The 19,638-nt window shown below is 42.6% G+C and overlaps 1 protein-coding gene across 1 annotated transcript in view; it reads right to left on the bottom strand.

The window, feature by feature from the left end:
* LOC306754972 (myosin-7-like) overlaps positions 1–15,035 on the bottom strand; it is a 45,158-nt gene extending 30,123 nt beyond the window's left edge. Inside the window, exons 1-13 of the mRNA XM_079239156.1 lie at positions 14,972–15,035; positions 12,337–12,436; positions 10,858–10,961; positions 8,967–9,110; positions 8,718–8,874; positions 5,084–5,111; positions 4,471–4,564; positions 4,267–4,359; positions 4,100–4,163; positions 3,275–3,373; positions 821–924; positions 597–735; positions 35–153 (exon numbers count right to left, since the gene is read on the bottom strand). Coding sequence (XP_079095282.1) covers positions 35–153; positions 597–735; positions 821–924; positions 3,275–3,373; positions 4,100–4,163; positions 4,267–4,359; positions 4,471–4,564; positions 5,084–5,111; positions 8,718–8,874; positions 8,967–9,110; positions 10,858–10,961; positions 12,337–12,436 — 1,245 coding nt within the window. The 5' untranslated portion in view covers positions 14,972–15,035. The remainder of the gene's footprint in view (positions 1–34; positions 154–596; positions 736–820; positions 925–3,274; positions 3,374–4,099; positions 4,164–4,266; positions 4,360–4,470; positions 4,565–5,083; positions 5,112–8,717; positions 8,875–8,966; positions 9,111–10,857; positions 10,962–12,336; positions 12,437–14,971) is intronic.
* Positions 15,036–19,638: the final 4,603 nt, after the last annotated feature.

A 19,638-nucleotide genomic window follows, 5' to 3' on the forward strand; every position in this document is an offset into this window, starting at 1 on the left:
TTCTGTAATTGACATTGGCCATGACTATTATCACCTGTTCTACTGTCTGGCCTTTAACAATAAACTCGTTTCCAACTTTGACTCTGGGGTTCAGCAGGCCTTTCAGCAGGTCTGCAGAGCTGATGCCCATGAGGTAAGCTGCCTTGTCTACACCTGAACACACATAACAAACAGATTCATGATATACAAACCCGTTTATTGTTCTCACAAGTCTTTACAGTGTCAGGTTCACTCTCTCTAGCCAATATCCTGGTGGACCTTTAAACAGAAATCCTATTATAACATTTATTCTAAAGCCTCAAACATGAATGCTCAGCCTCTGGAACTAATATGATCACTTGTGACTTCATAAATACACAAAATTATTGAAAAATGAATTTATGTAAAATAAAGAATACATGGTGCCACAAACTAGTGAAATGCTTTCACAATTTGATACATTTAGTCAAGAACCCTTGGAAAAGCCTGCACATGGGTCGATCCAGGGGGATGTTATCTGACTGAGTTATGTGCCCCTTTCTGTTGAGTAAATATTCTCCACCCTGCAATGCATTAGTGGTGGTTTGTCCTGCGACATGGCGTTTAAGTGGTCGTACTCTCTGTGCCGTCAGCCTCAGCCTGCTCTTCTCTCTGTTTCTTCTTGAATTTCATGTTGCCAAAGTGCATGATGGCTCCCACGATCTTATAGCAGCCGTACTTCTCCTCTTGAGTGAAGCCCAGAGTGTCCATGGCATGCTGCCCACAAACACACAGATCACAGTTTGTTTGCCTTCAGAGTGCAGGAAGAGAGTGATGTTCTGCATTTAGGTGTGTTGCTTACATCTGTGAGATTCAGTTCCTCCCCATCATTGATGCCCTCCACTGTGGTCACTCCCTGTGAGCAGAAGTGGTAGTTGTAGGGGTTGGTAGTCACCAGTAGCATATCTGCAGAAAATGACATTATGAATGTTATTGTAATCAGTCTGGATTGTCAACAGGATGCCTGCATTAGGAATTATTACTAAAATGTTAGGATAATTAGGAAAATAAGTCATAATTACAAGATAAGTACTATTTTATATGCAGAGTTTGGGAACTGGAGTATAAAGATTTTGGAAAATGCCTCTCAGGGGGAAGATCCTGATGTACACTGTAATATCTATGTGTAAAATAGAAAACATGACCATGGGAATCCTTGGGAATCCATTGGGGGATGCTCCAGGAGTATGGAATACTAGAGGTCTGGTCTGGATTACTAGCAGTACGTTGGATTTGTTTCTAGTGAGGGCTGAATTCCACTGAGGCTGCCCTTTGTCACCGATTCTGTTTATGGATAGAATTTCTAGTCGCAGTCAAGGTGTTGAAGGGGATCCGGTTTGGCAGCCTCAGGATTGGGTCTCTGCCCTTTGCAGATGATGCGGTTCTGTTGGCTTCATCAGGCCATGATCTACAGGTCTCACTGGAGCGGTTCACAACCCCAACCCTAACCCTAGTAAAAAGAAGTTGGGATTAAAATCAGCACCTCCAAATCTGAGACCTCAGCCAGAAAAAGGTGGATTGTCATCTTCAGGTCAGGAATGAGGTCCTGCCCTAAGCGGAGCAGTTAAAGTATCTCTGGGTCTTTTTCACAAGTGAAGGAAGGATGGAACAGGACATGGACTGGTGGATTGGTGCAGCATCAGCAGTGATGATATGTTGTGGTGAAGGAGCAGCTAAACTAGAAGGCAACACTCTCAATTCACCAGTCTATTTACATTCCTCGCCTCAATGTTGATTACAAGTTGTGGGTAGAGATTGAAAGAATGAGACTGTAAATGCAAGTGGCTGAAATGAGTTCACTGTACAGCATGTCTGGACTCTCCCTTAGAGATAAGGTGAGAAGCTCGGTCTTCCAGTAGGAGACAAGAGTAGACCTTCTCCACATCAAGAGGATCCAGATGAGGTGGTTCAGGCATCTGGATAGGACGCCTCCTGGACACCTCCCTAGTGAGGTGCTGCAGTCATCCCACCTGAGGGAGACCACAGAAAAACCCAGGACATGTTGGAGGGTCTATGTCCTGTTATATTCTCTGCAAGCGAGAACATTATTCGTGTTGTTGAGGCTATAGGGTCCTCGTTTAGCAGTTCTTACAGCTTCTTCTCTCTTTTCCTAGATGTGTTATGTCATTGGTCAGACATTGAGGTACATGAACTTGAATGTTGTCAATTCCTGCCAAAAATTAGCATGACAGTACAGCCCGTATAACTATAGGTATGTTAGCGTTTAGCTCTCAGCTAAATGACGAAGCTGGGTCCATCATCATTTAATCCCATAATTTTCACTGGAAATTAACATTATATGAAAATACAGGTGTTCACCTATCTGAAGAAGAATCTAATTAATCTTAACTTGTCACCTTGCTGTCTGTGTGTTGTTCAGCTTTGTGGGCTCCAGTGTCATAAAAATGACATTGAAACAATTACATATCCCTAATTAACGTTTATTTATGTATTTCTTTGCCATATTATGCTAGAAATGTACTTATTTGGAGGTTTATAATGCATCATTGGTGGCATCTTGTCATACACCATATATAAAACTTGGCTGTGACATGTTTCATACTTGTTCCAACGCAAACAATTAAGTCATTTAGGTTAATCATAGTGGTTTTATAGATTTTTTCTCTTTCTGCAAAATACTGAAAAAAGTAGGTATTTGTTCAACACTTGCTAATGTGAAATAACTTGTGTGTGTAGAAAATATTTCAGTAATTTTAAATTTCATTAACCCTGGTGTGAGTGGCCAAGCCAGAGGAGACTTCATTACTGAGAAGGTCCACTTCCCTAAACTCTTGTATTTGCAAGCAACAGTGAAAAAGCCAAAAACTAGTGTGTGATGGGAATGTTAATGTGCAGTTCCACCAACAGCCTCTAGGGACTCTGGTCAGCTCTGAGCTGATAAGGATCTTAACATTAAAAGAGAGGTACTTACCAGCAACTTTCTTTTATCAGTGACTTTAATATAAAAAAAAAAAATCCCAGATTGGGCTAAAGAAGTGGAGGTTCAAAACAAGTCACATAGTCTACGTTTACTTTTTATGTGGTCATCTGGATGTGCTCTTCCTCATGTGTTGTCATGTGTTGCAGGAGCAAAATGTTTTCAGTTTGAGAAGGTTTAGCAACACAGAGACTATAACCTTCATTATTTTTTTTATTATACAATCCGCATTTTCCGTTTTTTATTGACATTTAACGGCATTATTGTTCTGATTCATTTTTTGTGGTCCCTGCATGTAGTTGGACAGCATTTACTTACCTTGCAGCTCCGGTTTGTGATTGGACAGAATCTGGTAGTAGATGTGGTAGCTTCGCTCCCCTGGCTGCTGAAACACAACCCTGGACTTTTCCAGAAGATCTAATAAAGCAAACACAAAACAACCCTCACTGCTGGATGTTAACATATTAACATCTGCCAGTAAGACTCCAGCAGCTCTGTGGTCACCGAACAGTGTTTCGTCCAGTTCTGACAGTTATCGGCTCAGTGGATGACGTTCACAAGCTCTAAATCTTCTCTTGCTTTGACAGCAGTGGGTTTTTATTTGTTTTTATCAGAGGAGCTACTGAATCGATTAATGCCCAACACCCCATCAGTTGGTCATATGTTCTGCATTTGCATGATTTGCATGTGTGTGTACGTTGTGACATATTTCTGCCACTAGGTGGCAGTCTAAAAACTAACTGAAACAATCTGAGTTGTTTGCTGCTTTTGCCACGTAAAGAAGTTATAAGTCACAGTGAAGATACATGTAGTGGAATATTTGTCTTTGGTTTTTTTGTGCTTTTTCCTTCAATGTTTTTAGTTTCCTCTCGTCTTTCTAATGCTTGCATGCCCACTTGTCCAGGTGATAGTTCAAGCAATAAGGATGTCTTGGAACCTTGCCTTGGAAATAATACATGTATGATAACATAATATGTGTGATATGATTTCACAAACCAATAAAAAGTATTGGTTATGACAGTCTCTTGGTGTTTTGTATCTGGTTCCAGCTCGTTGACTTTACCACCGACTCAAACACGCTCTCATGGTTTTGCATGCATGGCGTACCGTAGCTTAGCTCTAGGAAATCTAAAAGCTACTCACAGATGTCAATGTCAGCAGAAGCCAACTTTCCAGTCGGTCCAAAATGAATCCTGATGAACTTTCCCTGAAACATGGAAAAGCAGACATGCTCCTGTTATACCCTGTTTGAGACAAAATGCCTCGCCATCCGCAGCATCGGCCTGTTAGCTGAACTTCTCTCCACTCACAAAGCGAGAGGAGTTGTCGTTGCGGATGGTTTTAGCGTTCCCGAATGCCTCCATGGCTGGATTTGCTTCAATGATCTGGTCCTCCAGAGACCCCTGAATAAACAGAAAGAAGAGGAGCTCGAAGGCGGCGACATGCGTGGAATCACAACAGAATCTGAAACCACAGACACACACTCTGATGAAGATCCAAAGGGATAAACTTACTCCTTTTTTCACATTTTCCCCCAGAGCAGCAACAATGGCAAAGTACTGTATGACCCTCTTGGTGTTGACAGTTTTCCCTGCACCTGACTCTCCACTGACGGGGTGGTGGAAGAAATAAGGCACAAATTAAACAAAAACATTATAAACACAGACAAAAATATTTAAAAGCAAAGTACAAGCCTCCAGCTGTGAACTAAATGTGAGAGAAATTCACCATCTATAGTGTTTAATGTCTTGTAATGTTCAGAGAATCAGGAGGAATCTCTGTGTGCATGGGGCAAGGCTGGATGCTGGGATCTTGCAGTGTTCAGGAATCACTACATAAAAACCAGACAAGATTCTGAACAGCAGAAATCACTGCCTGTGAACACATTTCACCCTAAAATCCACAAATGCAGGTTTGCATTGTTCATCAGGTTCCCCTTTTGTCTTCCCCAAAGGATAAGACAACATCCTAGATGTGACCAATGATTTTTTAAAGATGTATAAGGGTGAAACTGCATAATACATATTATGTTATTACAGCATAATTCTGTTAGGACTATTTATTCTGACATTGATTTAGAATAAAAACAGACAGTGATTAATGATGAAGTAACTGTGAGTTACTTACGTAATGAGCATCGACTGGTTCTCACGATCTGTAGGGAAAAAAACAGGTGAAATATTTCCTGGTATTTTCAGTATTTCCATGTCTGGACAGCAGTGTTCAAGCTCATTAATCTGTACTGCAGATAAACGTCAGCTTGTGTCTACAAGAGAAAGTAGGTGAAGCCTTTCTTCCATTTTTCCTTAAATGGGATCTGATCTTCATGTAAGTCAACCCAATACACACACCTTCTACAACTAATTCAACACAAAAATGGAATATTTACATGTCTTTGTTGAGGACAACATGCAAACGCTTCCAGCCGCAGGTGGAAACGTGTGAACTCGTGGACTTTGAAACGTTTCCTGATGCTTCGGTCAGATCTGATGTGGAATGTGTAACGTGAATCCCACTTATGATGCCACACTGCTCATGTTGAGGTCAGGACTCTGGCTGCCCATCCCAGGAGGCATTTCTTTTTCTGTAGCTAATTTTCTTCTGTGCTTTTTATCCTGATGCATCAACGCTGGTCTGACAGGTTGCCTTTACAAAACGTTGTGTCATTGTCTTTAGCCTTGGCTTTTCCTTCCAACACTGTCAATATTTGCATGTTCAATAAAAACATACATGTAGCTGCTTGCATGTTTAGCTGAAGAAGACGGTGTGCGTCTCTTGTTGTGACTTGGGTGAAGATCAGACCTTAGGGTCCATTCACATCAGGAAAGTCCGCTAGACTCGGCCCGATTCTAGGGGGTGCATCCATGCAGCCCCAGATCGTGTTCACGCTGCATTTTGGTCAAACGTGCCGAACCTTTACAATGATATATCCCCATTCCCACCAGAGGTGGCGCTGCACTAGTATTTATTAAAAAGAGAGGACGAGACCCGCACGAAGAAGAAAACTCTGTTTCCTAAGCTTCCAAGTTAAACATGGAGAGGAAACTATGGCTGTTTTGGGTTTTTATTGTGTCTTATGCAAGTATCCTGCAGAAATACACTGCAACAATGGATGCAGTACGACGAGGCAGAGGACTTTACACCATCGCTTTGTATTTACCCACGATGCAATGCTGCGTAAAATGCAGAAAGTGACTTTTTTTGTGGTCCACTTCCTGTGTTTGGACCGCTTGAAACTGGACCTGCATTTGTAGGCGGATTGAGTCCGCTTCCTTGATCCGGATCAGAGTTCGTTTGGTGTGTTCACAGCTCCTCAAACGAAGCAACTTTCCGAGCAAACAGACTCACATTTAAATCTAAAGGGTTGATGTGAAAGTGCCCAAAATGCTCCTTGTGAAAATTCTGCTGCAGCAAAACTCTGTTTACGCCAGAGAAGTGAGACGAGTCTCTTAATCCATCTTCTGTTCCTGAAAATGATGTTTAACAACCACAAGGTTTCAGGTTCTTTTTTATCTGCAGAGCTTTCAAACCCCCCACCCTCTCCCTCTTCACTATCAGATTATTGTCTGCTATGAGAGTTTATTGTGTGTGTTCGAGGAGTCGTCTTAGCCGCGTTAGCCGGAGGTCAAAATACTTTTTGAAAAAATCACAGGAAATCCGAGTAAAGCCAACAGCTTTTCCAGAACATTATTTCTGAGACACCTATTCAGAAAAACTCTTGTAGAGCTTCCTGTTATGTTTATTTTATACATCCGCATTTGTAAGTAGCTTTTGTTTGTTTGTTTGTTTTCCTCTACAGTTAGACAGCATCAGCTATTCAGAGTGACGTAACCTGAACCGACGTTGATCCTCGATGAGGGTGGGGGACATGAGATGCTGTTAGATTAGCTTCCCATCGGAATTCCTCAGGTTTTCCAAACCTGAAGTGATCTTCTGGTAAGACTGTTCCAGACACACTGACACATCCCTGAATATGGGTTTCCAGTTCGACCAGAAACACCAAGCTTCCACCAGCAGGTCCAACTGGGAAGTTTGACACCAAGATGTTTCCCAACATGGGAAGTTCTTCAGTGGGAAAACTCAAAGGGTTCGATATGAGATGCATCTGCAGGTCTAACAGGTGAGCATGTGGAATAAAACGCTGCCGGTCTGCTAATAGCAGAACACTTTGTCATGCAGTTGTGTGAAAACGGAGGAACACACTCCTTCAGGTTCACAGAATCAGGGCTGGTCTGAAGAAAGGCAGGGCAGGAAATGTTTCCTTTTTTTACTCTATTTCCTAAAATCCCCTTCACACCCCGACCGCAGCCAATGAACTAAACTAGGGGTTGGCAACTCCGGCCCTCGAGTGCCACAGTCCTGCAAATGTCAGGAGTTTCCCTGCTGCAACACACCTGATTCCAATCAATGGCTAATTAGCAGAGTTGTGCAGAGTTTGATGTGTGCCAGGTGTGTTTAAACCATAGACTGTATATAGAAAGATGGGCGGAGCCTCCGTAACGTCACCCGTAAGTTTCTGAAGAGCTGAATTGAAGCTCGGTGGGCGGTTCCTACCGTCACCATCTTGGCAGGGGAATGCATGTCGTCTCGCCCAGAAAATACAAATATGGGCAAAGAGGTGGAGCTGAGAGGGGGGCTGTGAGCGTCATGGTGGATGATTGACATCGAGCGAACTCCGAGCTGCCTGTAGCTAAGAGCTAACCGAGCTAACCTGGAGATAACAGGAGCTAACCAACTAATGGAGGTAAGCGGGCTAAAGCTAAGTCATGTTGTTAACCGGCTAAAAACCGTGGTTGTTCTACGTGCTTCTTACTTAAAGCCGGAGATTGGTACCTGTCAATCAAAAGGACACACCCCTAAATTTTCCGAACTTCGAGATTAAATTACTTTTAAACGGAAGAGTTAGAAAAAAGTTCACTCAGTTTGGTTTTTTTTCTCTCCCTGTCCTCTCCCTTTATCTCTTTCACTTTTCTGATGAGGTATTTTTTCTCCTTTCTCTTTCTGTCTTTCGTCTGTCCTCTCCGGTCCAGCAGTACAAACTCTACAATTCAGACAATAATACAAAATAAATATAGAAATAAAATAAAAATTCAGAAAGTCAAGGGGATCATTATATCTATAAAGCTTCCCTTTGCAGAGAAAATTTGCTCAGCAGAACATCCAGACCATCATTCTGCTGCCTAAATGCTGGACAAGACAAAAAAAAAAAAAAAAAAAAAGAAAGAAAAAAATTCACTCCCCCCACAGTTGTCATGAAGGTAAACCTGACCTATTAAACCTAAAATGGATTTTCTAACCAGGCTGTAAACATGTTTATTTCTGCTGTGAAGTTGGCCTTTTTAACATGGGAGTCTATGGAGATTCGCTTTATTTTGCAGCCCCTAGTGGATGAAGGAGGAACTGCAGTTTTATGCACTTCCGCATAGGCTTTACTTTTTACCGCCGGAGGTTGCTGCCTGGTTGCAGCAGAGAAACTCCTGACATTTGCAGGACTGTGGTGCTCGAAGACCGGAATTGCCGACCCTTGAACTAACACAAAAACAACATGTGGTCACCTGTGGAACAAACAGGACAGAAGAAACACCATCCGGTCGTTTTAACCGACCCCCTCTAAACCCCCCCCGACCCCTCGGGAACAAGCATTGTGCGTTTCTGTGGCTTGGAGGCGTGGCTTTGGGGGGAAGTCTGAAGAAAAGGGTTGGGACTACAGAACTGCAGACCTCCGCCTGGCTGGCGGTCTATACGGGCTCAGGAGACTCACTCTGCAGCAGGTCCGTGTAGGCGTTGTCAGCGATGGCGTAGATGTGCGGCGGCATGTCTGCGCGACGCCTCCCCTTGTAGGCCGTCACCACGGCGGCCGAGTACACCGGCAGCCATTTATATGGGTTGACGGTCACACAGAACAGGCCAGAGTAGGTCTGACACGAGAACACGGCCAGAAAAAAGAAAAACAGGTTTATGTACATGTGCAGAAGATGTGGTCGCCTGATGTGCAGCATCTCATACTGACATAGATCATCCACATGCTGTATCTCCTCCTCAGGTTGAAGAGGACAGAAGCCTCGTTCAGGTGGGTCAGCATGGCCATGTCCTCCATCATGTCAAACTTGGGAGGGTTCATCGGCTGCAGGTCGTCTTCTTTTACCACCAAAAACTGAAACGCAGAGGTGCAGTAGACCAGTTCAGTAAACCAGTTCAGTAAACCAGTTCAGTAGACCAGTTCAGTAAACCAGTTCAGTAAACCAGTTCAGTAGACCAGTTCAGTAAACCAGTTCAGTAGACCAGTTCAGTAAACCAGTTCAGTAAACCAGTTCAGTAGACCAGTTCAGTAAACCAGTTCAGTGGACCAGTTCAGTAGACCAGTTCAGTAGACCAGTTCAGTAGACCAGTTCAGTGGACCAGTTCAGTAAACCAGTTCAGTAGACCAGTTCAGTAAACCAGTTCAGTAGACCAGTTCAGTAGACCAGTTCAGTAGACCAGTTCAGTGGACCAGTTCAGTAAACCAGTTCAGTAAACCAGTTCAGTAGACCAGTTCAGTAGACCAGTTCAGTAGACCAGTTCAGTGGACCAGTTCAGTAAACCAGTTCAGTAGACCAGTTCAGTAAACCAGTTCAGTAAACCAGTTCAGTAGACCAGTTCAGTAGACCAGTTCAGTAGACCAGTTCAGTAGACCAGTTCAGTAGACCAGTTCAGTGGACCAGTTCAGTAAACCAGTTCAGTAGACCAGTTCAGTAGACCAGTTCAGTAGACCAGTTCAGTGGACCAGTTCAGTAAACCAGTTCAGTAAACCAGTTCAGTAGACCAGTTCAGTGGACCAGTTCAGTAAACCAGTTCAGTAAACCAGTTCAGTAAACCAGTTCAGTAGACCAGTTCAGTAGACCAGTTCAGTGGACCAGTTCAGTAAACCAGTTCAGTAAACCAGTTCAGTAGACCAGTTCAGTAGACCAGTTCAGTGGACCAGTTCAGTAAACCAGTTCAGTAGACCAGTTCAGTAAACCAGTTCAGTAGACCAGTTCAGTAAACCAGTTCAGTAGACCAGTTCAGTAGACCAGTTCAGTGGACCAGTTCAGTAAACCAGTTCAGTAAACCAGTTTCATGACAGGAGAGCTCTGCCTGTCAGAATATCCCAGCTGGAAAGAATCTTTTCAGGAGAAACGGTCAAAACGTGTTTATTTCTGAAGTCTACGCCTCGTTCCAGAACGTTCCTCATGGAAGATTTTACCGAAGGAAAGAGTTTAGTTTCTCTCTTACTTTCATCTTTTAAAACACGCCTAAAGAGCGGTTTTTATGATCTGGTTTGAGACCTTTCTATTCTCTCTTTTGTTCTTCTTTATTGTTTTTGTTTTAATGTTTTAATTTTTTCTACTTTTGATTTCTTTTATTGTTTTATCTTTTATTCCCTTAGATTCCATTGTTATAATCTCACTGCAGGTCTTTATTGTTCAGCACTGTGTTGCGGCGGGCGCTGTGTGAAAGTGCTACATAAATAAAGTTGAGTTGACTTGTTTCAGATCTCTGTTTCAGTCTCACACAGGTTTCTGGGTCAAACAGTCATGAAAGTAAAATGACTCACTGAATCATTTACAGATTAAAATAGAGGCTTGTTACACAGTTATTACTAAAATCATGTGAGGACTGCTTCATACAAAACATCATAATAATACAGACCTTATTTCATCAGATGAGGGTTTGAACATTTTACTGTATATTCTCTGTATTTGCTGAATAATCCGACATTATAAAAACCTCTAAAACATTCTTTTATATTATATTTTGTTTAATTAAATCTCTGATTTACTGACTTAAACATTTAGAGAAGAAAATGAGCATTTATGTAAGAGTTGAAGCCAAACTCACTGTATCTTACAAACAGAAATGAATTAGTTAACTGGTTAACCAACCCGTCCATCCTTGGTCTCCACAGTAGTCTTGTCTCCATTCAGTTCTCTGACCTCCACTTCGATGTACGCTTCGGCATCATCCGGCATCCAGACGCGCTTCGTTCCTGAAAGGATTGAAACAAAACATCTTTTCTTTACTCAGAACCGAACCTGCAGAACCGCAGAAAGTCCTGATCAGTCCGCATCTCTTCATCTCTGTCTCTGTTCTAGTCTGTTTTCAGCGGGTCTGCAGCTTTCTGGAGCATCTCTTTTCATCATTTTCTGCTTTTTCCTTCATTTTCAGACCCCATCATTTTACTCCACTGCGACCTTTAAGCCATTCAGGCAGAAAAAAGGCTCCTAACTCACCAGTGATGTGTCCCCACATAACAAAGAACCAGTTTAAAACCAGTCTAAACTGGATCTTCAGGCTCTTTGTGACAAACACACGTCACTTGTTCTCATTTTGTCTGAGCTGATATTAACGTATGATAACAGCATTGTTTTATGCTTGTAAACAACCAAAAGGATCAAGAAAAGAGAACACTTTCTGGGTTTAGGCAACCACACACACACACACACACACACACACACACTCCAAGTAAAGGCCTGGATCTGATGAAGGTTACAATGCAGCTGCTTAAGACCAGATTGACGCCCTACGGTGATTAAAACGAGGAAAGGAAGGAAGACCTGATGGGAATGATAGATAAATATCTTTGCGTGTATGGGGAGGAGGGGTTTAGTAAAATATAGATAAGAAATAGACCTATAAATCTAGTTATTTAGGTATTTCTGAGCGCTGACGTGTGTATTTTGGCTGATTGTGACAGCTCTTTGTCTCAACTCTGGTTGTTTTAAAAGGTTTTATAAATAAATCATGCACGTGTGCACGTAGGTATATGTAAATGGTCTTTGTCATTGTAAATATATTTCTGCTGTTTATTAATGATGTTTGCTCTTCATGCACGCATGCAGCCAAACAGGTAAAGATGTAAACATGGACACATACATGGTGATGTATGGCTGCGTACTGCCATGTACATGTTTCTATAACTTTATGCACCAGGTGGAAAAATAACTAACCAACAAGACAAGCTTAAAGTGACACAATACAGAATGAAAAATAATCAAGTTTTATATATTTTTGTCCTTTTTTTCCTTGTCTTTGTATGATTGATATTCTGGGTTATGGGTCGTACAGGATAATAAACTCTTCCTGCTCCAGTTACGCAGTTGGTTTAAAAGAAAACAAGGTGTAAAAAGTGCTTAGTGTAAACATGAATAATAGTTCTGTGTAAGCTGGATCCACATCATCTCAGAGTATAAATGAGATGAATAAACTGTTGGTTTATTTGTTGAACTGTTTCTGACTCACATACTGGTTTTACAGACATGATTCATCATGTTTCAGTAGATCCATGCAGCTGTTTTCTGTTGTTCTGGCAGTAAAAGCCAGATGGTTTCTCCTCTCTGCTCCCAGTGCCGGGGTCAGCCTACCGTCAAAGGCCTGGGCCTTGGCCGCCAGCTGCTCCAGGTTGGTGAGACGGAGGTAGCGGGCGGCTTCTCCAAACAACGCCATGTCCAGAAAACGAGACATCTGCCAACACAGAAGACATGAGATATTATCTGCTGTGTGGAACCACCTGGACAGAGACACAGCTTCACTTTGTGAGGACGGATTGAGCGGCGACGGCTCGTAGATCCGTGTTTAATGATCCTCATCAGGAGTCATGGAGCAGCAACAAGAAGGCTGTTTGGGGGAAGAACTACATGAGAAAGATGTCATAAACGTGGGAATGAAGTGACAGAACATTTCCGCCTGACACTGACATGTTGTCCTGCTTTGTGAGGAAGAGGCTCGTCTCCACGGTGACGGATTTAACATGTTGTTTTTGCTCTTATTGTCTCTGCCTCTGTTTCATCTTGGTGAGATCTGAGCCGGATCAACAGGAGAAAATGAGTCCTTTGTTCTCTTATTTTAATGTTATGTCCTGTTAAATGAAACTTTGGAAAATAAAGTGTTTTCCAGCTGTCAGCATTTCAGATGAAACAATCCTGATTAATGGAAACCTTTTATAAACATCCCAATCCATCTCTGTCAGTCTTGTAACCTTTATTTAGCTGCACATAGAGCCCAAACACAGAGAAAAGGCTCAGTGAGGTCAACAAACTGGCATGGCAGTCATTTCCAGCACAGCTGTGGTGAATAACTGCGGCTTTCAGCGAGCAAACAGCTGCCACATCAGCTCAAGAGGATCTTTTCTCTAAAGCTGGGCGGCATGGCCGTCTACTGCAGCCTGAGCCGAGGCTGCTGGACAAATCCTGCTGCGATATGAACCCGATCTGCTGAATCTCAGCGGCTGGCTAGCAGTAAACAGGCTGGGAGAAAAGATGCAGCTCGTCTGGGACCCCCCAGCCACCTCCAGGGCCCATCCCGAGCAGAGACGCTTCATCATGGAGCAGGGCCGGACTTACCGTTACCCAGTTCTTTAGGGCCCCATAAAACTACTTATACTTATTATGTTACTTATTACTAACAAAAATGATGTTTTTGATTAAAATTCATTCGTTAAACTGTCAGCTGAATGATTATTATATTATGTGCGTCTCGGGCCCCCCCCCCCCCCCTTCAGGTATATAGGGCCGCGCATTAATACCTAATGTGATGTGTGTGTGATGCGGTCAGTGAGTTGAGACTTAAAGAATGACTCGTCACAATAAATGATCAGTTCGTACTATCAAGTGAAGCAACCCTTCCCTGTCATTACAGACGGTCCTCTCAGTCAGCAGAGAGACGTTTACACTGGCTGTTTGTTAGGAACGTAAATGATACACAGTAGTGGAGTAGAAAGTGCAATATTTACCATGGGGGGGCCCCATGCCTGCCTTTGTCTGGGGCCCCAAATCTTAAATCCGCCACTGTCATGGAGCACAAATTACAGCTCCTAATGAGAGTTTCTGATTGGGAAGGAGAGAGCTGAGGACACCAGTGGAGACCAGAGGTCGTCTCCTGGCTACAGAACTTTAGTCAGTTTCTGTTTCAGGCGAAGACCCAGAAAAGCAGCAGATTTGTACCAGACGATCCAGATCGGCTCAAAGAGACGAGGCGTCGTCGGTTTCCTGCTGCTAACTTTACTCTGATTACTTCAGAAACATGAACGGATTAGGCTGTTTTATTTGGTGATTTTAGTTCTGATGCTGTAATCTGTTCATGACGTCTTCCGGTTGGAGGTGAAACAACACGAACAAGGTGTGACATGACAGCAGAGACTCTGCTGGTTCATAAAGATGTCCGTCTCATCGCTGTGGGACAGAAACGTCTCCGTTTCGTGGTGGTCAGGTGTTTATGTTCAGCTCTGACTCTGATAACGTGTCTCCTGTGACGCCGCCTTTGTTTGAAATGAATCATGAAGGTCCTGCTAGTTTCCATGGAAACGAGCGTTCTTCTAGTTTCCATGGAGATGAAGGAGGAAGAATTCTCTGTTCCTGTCATGAAATATGTTGCTCTTTGTCTCTCTGGACCCTCGTGGTGCTTCTGAGGCGAATGTGGGGTCTCCCTACTCTGAACAGATGTCCATCCTCATCATCATCATCCTCAGCTGATGGCTTCCTGACATATTTACCTGCGTAACACTTAGGAAACTGCTCAAGTTGACTTTTAACCTTCTGCTTTAGCACACTTCCTCATCAGACATGACTTTACTGGTTCTCTTTAACCTTACTGGGCGGCTCTCCTCCGGTTTCCACTGAAAGTTATGAAAAGTATTTACATTTTCTTCTGTGTTCCAGGTGAATTTACTCCGACACAGTAACACATATCTTCATTCTTACACATCTGTAGTAACCTCTTATTACACATACAACCCGTGTTTATTGTGGCGTTTCAGACAGGAGGCAGGAAAAATAAGCCTCATGATGAAGACGTTAGACAACGAGACTTTCCCATTTCTCATTTCTCCAAAGTAAGAAACCTCATTAGAAATCTTCTCCATCAGCTGCAGAACTGACTCCTGTTGGGAACACATCCACACATTTTGTTGTTTTCATGCCATCATGCAGTAGTTTGGCAGTGAAGTCTGCAGACTGATGGTGGTTTTTCCAGCTCCTGCAGCAGTGTGGTTGGTGTACTCACCCTGCCGGCTGGGTTTGCTCTGAAGCTTGAGGATGATTCAGTCGTCTCGGTGGATGATGAGAGGATGTGCAGAGGAGCAGAATAAGTCCACCAGCAAAGTGTCACCCTGACTTTAAAACCTCCCTGTGACCTCTGCCGGAGCTCTGGGAGTGGACCCGCATCATTGGTGGATCATAAAAGGCCTGCTGGGTTCAGGCTGGAATACCAAAACGAAGCAGATCTAAAGCTCCCTCCTCATCCCTGTTTTCTCCCTCTGCATGGCGGTCTATCTATGGAAACTGACTGTTCACCTCCATCTGTCGCTCTGCTCGTCATGTCGAACCATCCTGACTCTCTGGGCATCAAACCCTCAAAGCTTTTCAAGTTTTTTTCCACCTTTTTTTAGTCACAGCTTCACTGATGCAAACAGGTTTTTTCTCCATGTTTGCTCGAAGAAAACAGACAAACCGGAATCAGAAAGACTTTACTGACATTTAAAGACATTTACAGAGCGAGGAATTAGTTGTTGTGTCAGGAGATAAATAAAAAAGAAGTGAAAAAGATCCTAATTCATTCAGAAGAAGATTATTAAATGAATGAAATGTTGTCCTGTCATGTTTCCATCTGGTTTTACACGTTAAATCCAGTGGTGTAGTCCAGGGTGTACGCAGGTATACCCACTTCTTTTTCAGTTAGCTTTGAGTATAAACACTTCTAAATCCCCTGTGATGCTGCTTTTACAGTTACAAACGTCCCTACACATGTAGCCACGTCGCCCAGCAGCTCAGCTAAGGTTACCAGTATGCTATACTGGTGCGGTCAGACATCACCTGCATTAACTTTAGCCTGAACATAGACATAATGAAGCTACATGTATATATGTCTATGAGCCTGTCTCTCACTGGTCTGTGTGCCAGTTCTGGTTTAATCGTTTCATAACTCTTCCTCCCTGAAACTGAGGAGCAGAAACTATGAGACAAGGAGCAGATGTACTGATGGATTTTTAAGCAGACTAAAGCGAGTCTTACTTTTTCTGAAATAACGTTTTTCTGGGCTACTTTTTTTCTGTTTTTAAAACAAGAACATAACATTGAGAGTATACGCACTTCTTTATGGACCACTACACCACTGATTAAATCTGATAATCATTCAGTTTAAACAGGAAGATGAAGAGGAAATCAATGAAAATCCGTTGGATCATGACGTCTGGAGAGCATCAGATTCATGAAGGTGGCTCGGTTCTGGTCTGCAGCCAGTTTTCTGCTGAAGTTTCTCTTTCAGATGTCGGATGAAAATAGTTTGAAATGCAAATCATTAAGTGTGGAAAAAAAAACCAGCTGATCATGTTGTCAGTTCCAGACAACGTCCTAGTTTTATCATCTCAGCATCAGCAGAGAAAATCCACCATCAATCATCATCATTGTTTGCATTTTCTTATTTTTTATGGCCACTGAAGGCTTCACCCACATGAAGACAGAACCAGCTTTGTTTTAAAAAGGTTTTCTTTAAAGAAAAACAAAGAAAACAAACAAGAAAACAAATCAAAACAGTACTAACGCTGTAGTGCAACTGCTGGTTAACACTGACACAGAAACACTCTGAGACTAAAACATGGAGCATGCACAGATACGTGTGCAATGAAAACAAACATCCAAAGCACCGGGTGGCTGAGAATGAAGCTAAATACGGGACATCTGCATGGACTGATGACAAGCCATTTCATTCTCAGTAGCTTCAGCTGCATTAACACATCAACACAACACTGTAATAAGACATATAATAACAAAGCCTGCAAGCTGGATCACTTTGTCTACGATCCATTTACTCCAAGTAGCAAACATTAACAACACATGACACAACTTTCTGAACTTAAAACTGCGTTTCACATTCATTTTATGGCACAGTGACGTGTTTTATGAGCCTCTGGAGCCGTTGCTGCCCAACGTGAGAAGCTACATTATAAAACATTTTCCACTGGGCATCATGTGATGCTGCAGCCGTGTTTCGCTTTAAACACCACGTCACAGATAAAACCACATCACTCCACCGTGGCAGTTTAAAGGGTCTCTATTATTCACATTTCAGTCTAATTTATTTTAATATGCAAGTCCAGAAGGGAAGGAAATAATCAAGCTGTTGGCAGGGACATTAACTTAGTCCGACACAGAGGAAAAAGATCACACACACTGATCATTGGTGTTGCTCTAGGAACAAGCTCTAGGAAGTTGAGAGCCCTCAACTTCCTCCTTTATTTGTACTTTTCCTGCACACACATCATATAAGAGCACACATACATAACTTTATCATAAGTCAACACAAGCATTTTTCACAAACCCCTTTATTCATTTTGTATTGATCCTTTCAGATCAGCTTCTGACAGAAACGAGCCAACAGAGAAAGCTCCGCCCCTCTGTCCTGCAGGCTGCGTCTGATTGGTCAGCTGCTAGGAGTAGTTCTACTGAGCAGTGAAGGTGGGCGGGGCTTTCTTCTTGTAAACGTGCACAACCCAGAGAAGATGACCAATCACTGAGTCCCTCCCCCGGGACTTCACTAAAATTTTGAAGTAGAAAAAACTCTCTAAAACCAATTGTTTCCGTCGCCATGGTAATATCGGCAGAGATTTCTCCAGTGTCTCAGTTCCAGATTTCCAGTATTTCACTCTCAGACTGCAGGTTTACTTGTGGTTCCTAAAGGCTCTAAAAGGAGAATTGGAGGGGAAACTTTCCAAAGCAACCTCTGGCTCCTTTAGATATGGAGGAGCAGGGGGTCTAGAATCATCTCGACTAGATAGATGATTCGGTCCATGAAACGTTGAATCCTCTGTTCTCCTCGGTTATTTTTCTCTTTTTCCCTTTGGGATCCATGGCCCATCACACAGCCACCGGTTTTGTTTACAGCCAACTGCCTGGCATCCCGCCCTGCTGATAGGCTACGCGTGTCGCAGGCTATGACGCAAATCTTCCTTGACAGAAATGTTGAAATTTATTATTTATTCTACACATTTTTACAGCATTGGAAAACATTAAGAATATTTGTGTCATGTTTGTCCTCCTACAGAACCATATCAAAACAAAAATATGTATCCCTCCCCCATCTTTTTCCATTTTCAAACATTTTTTAAAAGCTCCAGGGAGCCACTAGGACAGCGCTAAAGAGCCGCGGGTTGCAATATTGAATTTCCTTTTTGGGATTAATACAGTATTTTTCATTTCATTTCATAAAACAGAGTGAAATAGGTTGTTTGTCTTGAAGAAGCCATCTGATAAGCAGAAGCAAGGCTTAGGTCAGTCTTGGATGAGATCCTCTCTCATGTGATTGAAGGAAACCTGTTTATCACATCTACTGATGTGTCCTCTGAAAGTGTTAAAAAGAGGTTCTTGCCTCCTCCTCAGATCAGAACCGCTCCAGATTTCTGAACGGTCTTTCCATCTGCAGTTATAATTCTTTGTTCATTTTTCATTTTCTGTTTAATAAAACTGTTGATCTGATCCACTACAGTCCAGAATCCTCATCCCTTGACTGATTAGTTTCCACAACAGGTCAAATAAAAACCTAAAAAGCATTCTTTCATGGTACGGGCTTTAATGGCTGAAGTACAATCATGGGCTGAAGAAAAGTTTCATATAAAAACTCTATGAGATGTTCAGAAAGATGAAGAACTTTTTTAACCACTTTTAAAGAGGATTTCTTCAGAGTGCTGGATCGTACGGTGGAGTTTAGCTCTTCACATGAGCTGATCAGAAACATTCAGTCAGGCATCTAAGCACAGTTCTCTGATGGAAAACCACTTCGTGGCTTCGGACACACACACCCAGCAGTGTATTGTTTCTGTGGCCACAGCTAGGGTGAAACATGGCTCTGCTGTGGGATTAAACTGGAGGCTTTTGGCTTCAATATGGAACTATTTTTACTCTGACAAACAACAAGTAGTCCTCTGCTGTCTCCAACTCCGACCCGCTGCCTTTTTAACCTCTCAGGAAGATGGGTTCTGCTCTCTGATTGGCTCCCTCTGCCTGTAGCTCTCACACACTAATTTTCCTGGATTTTTTTTTAGCTCCATTGTAATTCAGATACCCTGACATGTTTTTATACCTGTTAGGGTACATCAGAACTTAAACACCTTCAACAAGACACATTAAAGAACAAGGAAATGATTATTGAACATGGATGGATCATAAAAACAAAGTATCTGCACCCTTCATGTTGTTTGAGTCACATGACCGACATGAACTGGTAAAAATGGAGACCAGCAGCTTCAGACTGGAGCTAAGCTCGTTGTTGCACTCCATATTCAGAGATGTGTTTTAAATGAAACCTGATGCGGCTCAACGTCAGTCTGTAAGCTCTTCATCCATTCATCCATCCGCCGATCCCCACCAGCTGTCTTTCTGCTCCAAACATCAGCTGTGTCAGAAAACTAACGGATTGTTTATTTGTCCCTGAAAATGAACCCTGCTGACTGAATTATTCTGTCAGTTTTATCTTTACCGTCATCTCCCGCACTTCTTTTCCTTTCATCTTCATCATCCCTCATTCTCTCCATCAGCTCCATTCTCCGTAGTCCTGGAATAGCTTGCATGAAGCTTAGATAGACAGCTGAGATCATCCATCCATTCATCCATCATCCATCTAACCATCCATCTATCCATTTATCCATCATCCATCCATTCATCATCCATTATCTATCC

This window comes from Telmatherina bonti, assembly GCF_933228915.1.
Source record: "Telmatherina bonti genome assembly, chromosome: 4".
In the NCBI taxonomy this organism is placed as follows: domain Eukaryota; kingdom Metazoa; phylum Chordata; class Actinopteri; order Atheriniformes; family Telmatherinidae; genus Telmatherina; species Telmatherina bonti.